At 35.1% G+C, this 12703-nt stretch overlaps 1 protein-coding gene across 1 annotated transcript in view; it reads left to right on the forward strand.

Moving 5' to 3' along the window:
- The first annotated feature begins 5991 nt into the window (after window positions 1-5991).
- Window positions 5992-12703, forward strand: part of LOC109275093 (transmembrane protease serine 11C-like) — a 52035-nt gene continuing 45323 nt past the window's right edge. The window contains exon 1 of the mRNA XM_019463144.2: window positions 5992-6047. Coding sequence (XP_019318689.2) covers window positions 5992-6047 — 56 coding nt within the window. The remainder of the gene's footprint in view (window positions 6048-12703) is intronic.

A 12703-nucleotide genomic window follows, 5' to 3' on the forward strand; every position in this document is an offset into this window, starting at 1 on the left:
AAAAGAAAAAAACTTCAAAATTATTCTCTGATGTTATAATCTATATAATTATATTATTCTGGTAAAAAAAAAAAGATATCTTATTTGGTTTATAGCACTTCTCAGAACGTGGACACTTTGCTCTTCTAAAATCTGAAGCTTTTACGACCCCTTCTCTAAAACTTTTCTGTATACACTTCTCAAATTTGTTTTATATAAATTGCCCGTAACTTCATTTTTTTTTTCTTTTCTCAACCTTGGCTCAGGAAACATTGGTTACAGCACAAACTGCCCTTAATTTTATGGTAACATTTATCCAATTCAGAGATTAAAATGAAGACTTCCTTTCTTCTCCACCAATTCTAGAGACCCAGAGGTAAATGTGACTTTCATTTTTTCATATAATCTGGGGGATAAATGCCAACATAGAGATATAGTATTGTAGGGTTCTGCTCACTGGTAACATTAAGAAAATTAGAGGGGCGTGTGGGTGGCTGAGTTAAGCACCTGACTCTTGGTTTCACCTTAGGTCATGACCTCAGTTTTGTGAGTTCGAGCCATGTCTGGCTCTGCGCTGACTGTGGAGCCTGATTAGGATTCTCTCTTTCCTTCTCTTTCTGTCCTTCCCCTGCTCATCCTATCTCTGTCTCACTCACAATAAACAAATAAACTTAAAAATTTTTTTAAAAGAAGAAAATTAGAAAATAGTAACTGTGTCATGAAAAAGAGCTCTCTAAATAGAGGGATTCTTTCACTCTGCCCCCCCAAAAAGAGAGATTTTTATTATGCTCCTCTAAAGAATGTTCTTAAATTAGTAACATTGAAAATTTCTAAATAATTTAAAAGTGGACCAAAGAAAGACTCTAAATGAGGCAAAGAAAAGGAAGGAATAAGAACTAGAGGGTCAACAATCTAAAAGAATATTCTTCAGGACAATGTTTACTTTAAGCAAACTTGAAATTAGCCATCAATTAAAAGAAAATATTGACCGATGTTTGAGTATATATTTTCAATTACTTATGTACATATGGAAAAGTCCGATAGGATCCTACACTGTGACACACTGGATTTTAATTGTTCAGTAAGTTTTAACCACTTAAAACTGCAAGATTTGTGTATGTGTATTTACATATTATAATCATTGGGACTGAGCAGACAAAAATACAGGGCAGTTGACCTCATGTCACACGTCACAGCTTCCTCATGAAATGTACACAATCACGCAATACATGTATACAAACATTCCACAAAATCCTTGTTGGAATAAATTTTCTTAGTTTTTGTTTTTTTTTTAACGTTTATTTATTTTTTGAAAGGCAGAGAAAGACAGAGTGCGAGCAGGGGAGGGGCAGAGAGAGAGGGAGACACAGAATCTGAAGCGTGCTCCAGGCTCTGCGCTGTCAGCACAGAGCCCAACACGGGGCTCGAACCCAGGAACCCTGTGATCATGACCTGAGCCAAAATCAGATACTTAACCAACTGAGGCACCCAGGTGCCCCTAAATTTTCGATGAATTAAAATGTATTTGACTTTTATCTCAGAATTCCCATCATGATGCATAACAGATAATAGACATTTAATAAATATTTGCCAAAGGAATGAATGAATGAAAGTTAAAATCCAGTGACATTAAAAGGAAAATTAAATTTCTTCTCATAGTAGATGGAGATTGTAGCCACAGGAAATTTAATTTTATATGCAGCTATTTTTTTATCATGGTTTCTAAAATCAAAATACATTTAAAAAAAAAAAACAAACAGAATGCACTTGTTTCAAACTTTAGTGAAATTCTTTCAAAAAAATTTTCTTAGTATACAGGTTGAGTTAGAAAAGGCTATAGTGCTAATGGATCAGCTAGGTACACACAGAGACATGAACACAGATATAAACACTTCCAAATACATACAATTATATAACTTAAAGGAATTATATATCTCTATAGAAACACAATCATATGCACAATAAAAAAAGTATTTTGAGGTAAGAAGAGAGAATTTGACTAATATCTGTTTTTATGAGTTAGCCATTTTTTACAAAAATATTTAAAAATATGAATTACCAACAATTAGTATGCATTAATATATTATTATTAATATATAATAAAAACCATAAATACTATTTCTCAAATTGTGAGTTGCACATATTCCAGGATTACCTCTTAAACTAGTTTTCTAGGTATTGTAAATAAAAATTTTTGCATAGAACAATAATGTCTTCTAAAATGGCTTATTATGTTTAAAAGCTAATAATATTTCCCCTTTCCTAAGTGCCTTTTAAACATTGAAGTATTTTTGTTTTGTCTTCTGTGGTTTTCCCAACCTTCCTTTCATTAAATGTATTCCATTAGAAAACTGGATAGGAAAGTAACTTTATTTTTTTTCCTTCATTTCATTTAGGGACTCCTGGGTGGCTCAATCCGTTAAGTGTCTGACTTCAGTTCAGGTCATGATCTCCTGGTTTGTGGGTTGGATCCCTGCATGGGACTCTGTGCTGACAGCTTAGAGCCTGGAGCCTGTTTCATATTCTGTGCCGCCTTCTCTCTCTGTCCCTCCCCTGCTCATGCTCTCTCTCTCTCTCTCTCTCTCTCAAATAAACATTAAAATTTTTTTAATAAATTAAATAAAATGGATTCATTTAAAATTTTTCACCTGAAGTGTTAAAAGTGGCTATAAATGAATAGGGCCAAAAAATGTTTTAAACATTCCTTCATCTTCAAAGAAGATTACCATGTAAGCAATGATACATTAATGGGAAGGAATTAAAAGCTTAAAAAAAGGTGACACTGCCAACAACATCAATTTTCACTTTCACATCGTCTAGTTTTCTTCTAAACATATATATAATTTTACTTGGTTTGTAATCATGATTGTTGATTTGCAAACTGGCCCCTATACACAGAGGACACGGAAAGACGGAAGAGGCAGACCGCTCCAGACTGACTGGTGGACGGCACTTTTAAGAAGCAAGGGAACTTACATACAAGGCTTGTCTAAAACGCCAGGTCCGTGAGCAGATATGCACGTCACCGCAATCGTAACAGTTTACCCAGAGGAATTAGCCTGCTTCAGCCACATATTCTCTCCAGAAATTCTCAACACATTATTCTCTCAAGGCTACAGCGTCAAAAATGTCTCCCACTGTGGGAACGGTGGACAGGAGTTACATTCCAAGGATGGGGGAGGGGTGAGGAGCCCCCAATTGGTCGCTCTCTTCCCAGGTCAACTGGCAGTCATGTCCTTTCCATGACCTCCTCTAACAATAATATTAAACTACTTTGCATCCTGCCTTATTCACTTACACTTTACCTTTAACATCACTTTAAACTTCTAACCTTATCAAAAGATTTTAAATTTTCATTTAGTTTACACATCAATGTATCAGTTAATACTCATTTTAAAATTAGCTTTTAGGGGCGCCTGGGTGGCTCAGTCAGTTAAGCCTGTGACTCTTGATTTCAGCTCAAGTCATGATCTCGAGGTTCCTGGAATGGAACCACCCCCCAACCTGGCTCTGCACTGGGCATGGAACCTGCTTAAGATTCTCTCTCTCCTGCCTCTGCCCCTCCCCACAAGTGTTGTCTCTCAAAAAGAAAAAAAAGAAAAAAAATTCATTTTTAAACCTTTCCCATTTCAATCCTATAGTTGGTAGATTTTTAACGATAGCTTTTAAAGTGGACACAGCCCAGGTGGCCAGTTACATGCCTGGCTCTCGATTTCAGCTTCAGTCATGATCTCAAGGTTTGTGTTATGGAACGTTGGGCTCTGTGCTGACAGTGCGGAGCCTGCTTGGGATTTTCTCTCTCTCTTGCTCTCTGCCCCTCATCCTCTCACTTTCCCTCTCCTTCTCAAAATAAATTAAAAAAAAAAAAAAATTTAAAAAAAAAAATTTAAAGTGGACACAGAGTTGTAACAAAAAAATACTTTTAGTTTTTTTAACTGTTCTAGTATACATGATCACAAGTGTTAGATATATAGAGAAGACACAAACACATAAAATTATGGAATGTAAAGGGAAACTTAGAGCTGTAACTTCATTATAACCTCTTTCTATGGGTCTTTGTTCTATATAATTTTTTAAAGCTATCCCCTATCTCTCCTTTATACTTCTAAACATCCCATTGCTTAAAAACTGAAACTTTTCTTAAAACTTCTTTTCTGTATAACTTAAAATGTCCCCAACTTTAAAGCTCACACAAATTTGCTACTCCAGCCAATACATTTTCATGCAATAAACTGAAGTATGCCTCCCACCAAAAGTAAATTTCTTTATCACGTCTCTCTTTCAAGCCCCCGTTCTGCCTAATGGTGGTAACTGTACACTCTATTCTTATTAGATTTCATCAATGCATGGTTTTCCTAGATAGTTTGGGGTTTTCTCAGGCAAGTTACCATATTCTTTCTCTTTATCTAAGTTTTAGGTATCCCAGCTTACATAGGGTCAAAGAATGGGGGCTGAGGAGCTGATCTACAGTTATTGTCTAGACTGTCCTTTCCAGACAGACACATTGGCCCATTTGGTTCGCAGGCATTATCAACCCTCCACACCTGTCCTCTCAGAGGTCTGGGGTCCCATTTTGTCTCTGATTCAGCCTCAACAAATCATGCTACTAACTGCTGGCACAGTTTTCCAACAGGTCAATCAGCTTTCTCACACATTTTCTGCATACTTCTTAGAAGCACAGAATAAATGGACCGCTGTCTGCCACCGCTCTCAGTCAGCACCAAACTCAGCAAAACTACTTTAGGGTCTCTCAGCCTCAGTACACTGTGAAATCTCTCACTTAAGTGCTTAACCATCATGATAACTCTGCAATGTGTGAGATCCCAGGAGATTATGAGCTTCAGGTGATAGAGCAGTATATTTTGAGAAGTCCACATGGAAAAAGTAAGGATTGAGCTAACCTTAAAGAATGAGTAGGATTTACAAAGACAAATGCGAGTGAGAAGAACATACCAGAAATTTTGAGGACATAGGCAAAGGCATAGAGTCTGGAACACTCAAATACAATTAAAATGGAAAATTTTAAAGTAAATATATCTGATCAAAGTCCTATTAATAACTGATACAAGAACTGTCATTATTGTTCATTTTCATTCTAATGCAAATATGACTTCTCCGATTATCTTTCCCTTTACATGTTTGGGAAGAAAGGAGATAGTATAGGTAGAACAATGATTCTGCTTTATCATATAACAAGGTTGAGTCTCTTTAACAAAAACCTGTTACCCAAGGAAGACTTTTTTCCAGAATAACTAGTTTCTCCCTTACTCCTGGTCCCTGGCCTCTGGCAAATTTTCTCTATCGGGTGGTTAAACATTAGGATCTGTCCTATCTAGTCTCCACACCAAGATATAAATTGGCTGCTAAGAACCAGAATGCTATCCAAAACTTGGAAGATTACTGGTTAAATCCATATCTATTTTTAATAAAAATAAAATCAGCACCCTTTGGATTTTCAGGGAATGAAAGTGTTTTAATGTGTGCTATATTAGAATAGCAGTAAAAATTTCATGGAGGAATTCATGAAAGGATGATAATGGGTTGAAGGAGGCAAGACAATTATAAACTGGAGAGCATTCAGATCCTAATGGAGGGTTAGAAGTTGGAGAGCTATTAGCCTTCTGCCAAAAAGCAATAAAGAAATCCCCACATCTTTGGAAGTGAATTTTAGTGAGAAGAAGCAGCCACTCGTCTCCAAATTCACAAAATGCAACAGTGAGTAAAGACTCACTGTCCTTCTCAGAGCAGGTGACCCTATTGTTCCTCAGTCACAACAAAAGAGAGTTTTAAATTTCGCCTTCACTTGGGTCATAGGATTATTTATGGAGCAGCATATACAGAGCTCATGTTTTACTAATATAAAATTAATTAGTAAATGTTCAGAAAGCGCTTTGAAGATGAGGCGTTTGTAGGAGTGCTAAGTATGATCATTATCATAAAACATAAAAGTTACAGGATTTCGTAAGCTAAATAGGTAGAGAATGACTGCCCCACACAGCACTGGAAGACAAGATGGCGCAGAGACAGGATCCTCGGAGACAGCACGTATGGACACCGCTGCAGCACAGGTAGGCTGAAGGCAGATGGGAGGCAGGAGGGTTTGCCATTGCTCCTCAGGGAAATTCTCTGAACGGACCAAATTAGTTAAAGTAATTTCATGTGTATCCTAAAATTATTTTTAAAAATAACCTTTTTATAAAAATAGGAGCAATATATATCCCAAATGAAAGAAAAACAAGGATGATTAAGATCGACAAATCAGGAGACTATAGATGCTGGAGAGGATGTGGAGAAATGGGAACCCTCTTGCACTGTTGGTGGGAATGCAAACCGGTGCAGCCGCTCTGGAAAACAGTGAGGAGGTTCCTCAAAAAATTAAAAATAGATCTACCCTGTGACCCAGCAATAACACTGCTAGGAATTTACCCAAGGGATACAGGAGTGCTGATGCATACGGGCACTTGTATCCCAATATTTATAGCAGCACTTTCAACAATAGCCAAATTATGGAAAGAGCCTAAATGTCCATCAACTGACGAATGGATAAAGAAGATATGGTTTATACATACAATGGAATACTACTTGGCAGTGAGAAAGAATGAAATCTGGCCATTTGTAGTAACGTGGATGGAACCGGAGAGTGTTATGCTAAGTGAAATAAATCAGGCAGAGAAAGACAGATACCATGTGTTTTCATTCATATGTGGATCCTGAGAAACTCAACAGAAGACCAGGGGAGAGGGGAAGGGGGAGAAAAAAGTTACAGAGAGGGAAGGAGGCAAACCATAAGAGACTCTTAAATACTGAGAACAAATGAGGGTTGATGGGGAGGGGGGGGGAGGGGAAAGTGGATGATGGGCATTGAGGAGGGCACCTGTTGGGATGAGCACTGGGTGTTGTATGAAAACCAATTTGACAATAAATTTCATATAAAAAATAAAAAAGTGATAAATTTTAATCATTAGAATCCATTGATCTTGCTAATTTTTGTGAGACATCATTCCAGCAAAACTAAAGCATTCATGAAAAGTATGCTGAAACTGTTGAAGTAAAACTGGGGCATTTTACTTTTAGAAAGAATTTCATTTTGAAAATTGAAAGAATACAAGATAGTTATACGTATCTATTTCTAATGATGTATGTCGATAATAGAGACATTAATACTTATGTTCACAATAGGCTATTTTACCTTCAGGATGTGGCAGACAAAAGTTTTAAGTATTAATTTTTAATTATTGAAACATCACAATGCTTCACTGCTAGACATTTTTGCTGGTGTGATTTAAAATTTTAGCGGGAAACAAGAACAGGGATTTAACTTTTTCCCATTAGCTATGCCATATGCTCAGATAGCAGTTGGCCTGAAAAATCAAACAAATGGCCTGACTGGTTCCATGGTACACACAGATGAACAAATAATTTTTGTGTTTTGATTCTTAAGCTAATCAGATTAACACAAAGATAAATGTTCACATACGCATTGGTCTATACTCTAACAAGGGGCTTTGATAAACCCCTTGAGCCTGGCCCATATTTTTGATAAAATCTTTGGACAACTTTTCTGGTTGCACTATCTTGCCAACATCTAGATTCTAGGTGAACAGCTTAAGATTGTGCAGGATGTAACTTCACAATAAACAGCTTTAAGAAACAGTCATACATATTCACATTCATATTTAGCTTAATTAGCTATAAGGGAATCCCTGAAACGATTTCCAAATTGTTGCTGTTCATCCTCATGAGTTAACAAAAAGTCTAGTAAAAATGTTTAATCTTGGTTCTAATGTGTTTTATGCCCACGTTAACTCACCATGACAGTATGTGAGAACTGCTCCATAAACAGTATGTGAGAAATAATGTGTAGACATACTCTGGTTTCAGCCATTCAAAGAATTAATAATTTTTAGAGTACAACTCACCAGAAAGCCACTTTTTCTGAAATCGCTAAATAATCCTCAATATCATTACCATTTTGTTGTTATACCTGAATAGCTTCAGGACACACTTAGTGAATAAATAAAACACTTTTAAAAAATTAAGGCATGCTGCTGAAATCAAAACAAGTATTCTATTGCTCATGGTAACTACACCCAAGACCTGATTTCTGTCAAATAGGTAGTCTATTTTCAACCAACATTCCAAATAATAACACTTAGAAAAAATGGAATTTATATATCTGGCATTGTTTTTTAGAGGAATACTTAAATGAACTGGATATTGACAAAGTTTAATTTTCCTTTTGAATTCAGGAATACATACACATGCACAGGGGAAACTTCTCCTTCTAGAGATCAGAAAAGAACCCTCATCTTAACTCTAACCCTAAATATGCTGATAATCAAAGGACAAATATCTACCTGGAATGCTTATCTTCCCTAGGTTTGAAGGGTCCTGTAGAGAAAATACTGTCTTACATGCCCTCTTTAAAATTAGAAAACAAGTGTGGGTATTTGTAAAGTCCCTTCCAGTTCTAAAAGACTACATGTCTCTCATTTTAGGAACTTTACACTGAGAGGAGTTTCAAGTCAATCTCCCTAGTAAACAAATTCTTGTTTACAAGAATCACTTTTTATATCAGCTTATAGTCTAACAAGAGGAAACAACAAATAAAGCATATCTGTGTATCTATAGGTTCAATTATTATACAATTGCCAATATCCATTTTTTTTAACCTACAAAAGCAGCAGTTTTTAGATAGTTCAATCTATTAGAAGGGCACAGTGGGATGAATAGAAAATATACTCCAACTTTTTGCGACCAATTTCATACTACAATTAACACATTTTCATTGAGGTTTATTCCATGGCAAGCTGTGTTGAGTAAAATATACAGATATATATGCAGGTATGAAGGAAGATGCTTTAGGATAACATACTCATCTATGGAAATTAAGCTACCAGGTTTTACCATATAATTTAGTCATTTATCTTTTCCCCCAAATTTTAAGCTCTATTCTAGACTCAGTCAGTTGGTCAGATTGTAGATACTTAGAGGGAAACATTTTCCATGGTGTAGTGTCTTTTAGGGATTTTTATTTTATTTTATTATGAACCAAAACTGCTCATAAGCATCATACTTTCATAGAAATATTAAGATATAGATTTTTATGTGCAAGGTGAAAACCTAACTTAGACAGAATATATTTAAATGGTCAAAGTAGTTTTTAAGTAAAATGAAACTTCTAAAAACATGAGACTTGGAAACTTCACCTGCATTGGATATCTAGTTAATATTATCTCTTTAGGAAGTATCACCTATTCAGGGAATGACATTAACTAACTAAAAAAATAAATTTTTGATAGGTATTTGATTCTGTTTTCCAGCAAAAATAAAATCAATGTGGGTATTTCAAACTAATCAGGATTTAGTATGGTCATTTCAATGCATATTGATATAAATATATGAAACACACATACACACAAACATAAGCATACATAGAATATTATACACAAGGGTAAAAACAAAAAGTATATAAAATACTAAATATATAATATCAAGTACATAATATAATCCAAAACATTATTGACTGAATTGTGTCCCTTCAAAATCATACGTCAAAATCTTAACCCCTAGTACCTCAGAATCTGACTGTATTTGGAGATAGGGTCTCTGGAGTGGTAATTAAGTTGTAAGGAAGTCATTAAGATGGGCCTCAATCCAATGTGACTGGTATCCTTATAAGAAAAGGAAATTTGGACACAGACATACACACAGATGAAAGACCATGTGAATGTGAAAACCATGGCCATCTACCATCCAAGGTGGGAAACCTCAGGAGAAACCAATTCTGCCAACACTTTGATCTCAGCCTTCTGGCATCTAAAACTGTGAGGAAATAAATTTTTCTGTTTAAGCCAGAAAAAAAAAAAAATTAGGACACACATATATACAGAGGGAAGACCATATGAAGACACAAGAGAAAACCAGTCATCTATAAGCCAAGGAGAGAGGCCTCAGAATCTGCCAAAATTAATCTCAGACTTCCATTCTCCAGAACTGTGAGAAAATAAATTTCTGTTGTTGAAGCCACCCAGTCTGTGGTCCTTTGTTAACCGGCCCTTGCAAACTAGTACTACCAGTATATTGCAAACAAGCATATAGCATAAAGTACATAAAACAAAACTAATATTTTACAGTTCCTGCAGTTCACATTTATTAGTGATTTTGTTCATCACTGTATATCCCTTGCCTCGCACAATGTTTGGCACATAGAAAATACTTAATAAACATGAGTACAATAAACTACTTAATTTCTAAAAAGGCATTTCCTCCACACACATTCTGTGTGTGCCAAAGAAAAACATTTAACAATATTGAAACATGGATGCATTAGAATAAAGTTGCCTCCCAATTCATAAATACTTTGATAGCTTATTTTAAAAGCTTTTATTACTGTTATTCTCTTACTCAGTCTAACTATTGTTTCCAAATTGTGTATGTCATCTCATGCCTCTAACATTCATGAGTCTATGAATAATGATGAATAATCTCCTAGAGCTTTTTAAAACTGTTTGGATTAAAAAGGTATTAAAAGGCAGGTATTAAACATATTAAAAAGGCAGGTATTAAAAGGCATTAAAAGGTATTAATGTATTAAAAAGGCAGACTTTAACCCTAAAATACTCATAGTTACCCTAAATGTAAATTATCTAAATATACCAGTAAAAAGACAGATATTAACAAAATAGATTAAAAAACATAACCCAATCATATGTTGTCTGCAAGAAACTCACTTCAAAATAACAATAAAGGCAGGGGCACCTGGATGGTTCAGTCAGTTAAGCGTCTGATTTCAGCTTAGATCAGGATCTCACAGTTTATGAGTTTGAGCCATGCATCAGGCTCTGTGCTGACAGCTCAGAGCCTGGAGTCTGCTTCAAATTCTGTTTCTCCATTTCTCTCTGCCCCCCACCCCCACTCAAGCTCTCTCTCTCAAAAATAAACATTAAATAAATAATAACAATATAGGCCACTTACAATTGCACCAAAAATAATACCTAGAAACAAACTTAACCAAAGAGGTGAAAGACCTGTAATTCTGAAAGCTATAAAACATTGATGAAAGAAACTGCAGATGACACAAATGGAAAGATATTAAATGCTCATGGATTTGGAGAATAAATATGGTTAAAATGTCCATAGTACCCAAAGGAAACTACAGATTTAATACAATCCCTTTCAAAATACCAACAACATTTTCACAAAACTAGGACAAAGAGTCCTAAAATTTGGACTAAAATATGGAACCACAAAAGACCCTGAATAGCCAAAGCAACCTTGAGAAAAAAAACAAAGCAGGAGGTATCATAATCCCACATTTCAAATGTTTTACAAAGCTGGCTGAATGAAACATGGTACTGGCACAAAAATAAACAAGTAGATCAATGGAACAGAATAGAGGGCCCAGAAATAAACCCATAATTATATGGTCAATTAATCTTTAACAAAGGAGACAAGAATATGTAATGGGAAAAAGACAGTCTCTTCAACAAATGGTGTTGGGAAAAATGGCAGCTACATCCAAAAGAATGAACGTGGACCACTTTCTTACACCATACACAAAAATAAACTCAAGATGGATTAAGGATCTAAATGTGAGACCTGAAACCATAAAAATCCTAGAAGAGAGCACAAGCAGGAATGTCTCTGACACTGGACATAGCAACATCTTGCTAGATATGTCTCCTAAGTCAAGGGAAACAAAAGTAAAAATAAACTACTGGCACTATATCAAAACAAAAACTTCTGTACAGTGAAGGAATCAATAAAACTAAAAGGCAACCTGTGGAATGAGAGAAGATATTTGCAATGACATATCCAATAGTGTTAGTATACATCTCAGCAATTAAAAACATTGTTTTAAAGTACTATTGATATATGCCACAACCCGAATGAATTGTCAGAGCATTTTGCTGAGTGAAAAAAAGCAAAAGCCAAAAAGTTACATATTGTAGGACTCCAATTATATAACATTCTTGACATGACAAAATTATAGAAAAGGAGAAGAGACTAGTGGTCGCCAAGGGTTAAGGAAGGTAAGGGGACCTAAGGCAAGTGGGTGTGGCTATAAAAAGGCAACACGAGGGACCCTTGTGATGGAAATGTTAGGTATCTTGACTATATGAGTCTAAATACCCCAATTGTGATACTGTACTATAGTTTTGCAACTTGTTACCATTGAGGAAAACTCGTAAAATGTACAAGAGATCCCTTTGTATTTCTTACAACATATGAGTCTAATTGTCAGAAAATAAAATGTTTAATTAAAAACTTTTAAAACACAAATACACAAACTTCTCTTCTTCTGAGGTATTCTATAAGACAACTGACCCAGTGCCTTCGGTAAATCAATGTCATGAAAAATTTTTAAATGAGGGCAGAGTATGGAAGCTGTTTTAGATTTTAAAAGATAAGAAGTATAATAACCAAATGCAATGTGAAGATTTTGATTTGATTTTTGTTCAACAACAACAACAAAAAATTGTAGAAGACATTTTGAGGACAACTTAGAGGTATTTGAATATAAACTTGGTATTAGAGCCTGAGGAATTATTGGTAATTTCATTAGGTATTACAATGGTCATGTTTTTTAATACCTTTATTTTTTTATAAAGAAAATAAAGTATTTAGGGATGAATCTCATGATGTAATAACTTTTAATTAAAGTGTAAATAACCACTTTAAAACGTTTCAAAAACAAATGAAATATTGTAAAATGTTCACA

Source organism: Panthera pardus, unplaced genomic scaffold, assembly GCF_024362965.1.
Source record: "Panthera pardus isolate Hobbes unplaced genomic scaffold, ASM2436296v1 HiC_scaffold_13, whole genome shotgun sequence".
Taxonomy (NCBI): domain Eukaryota; kingdom Metazoa; phylum Chordata; class Mammalia; order Carnivora; family Felidae; genus Panthera; species Panthera pardus.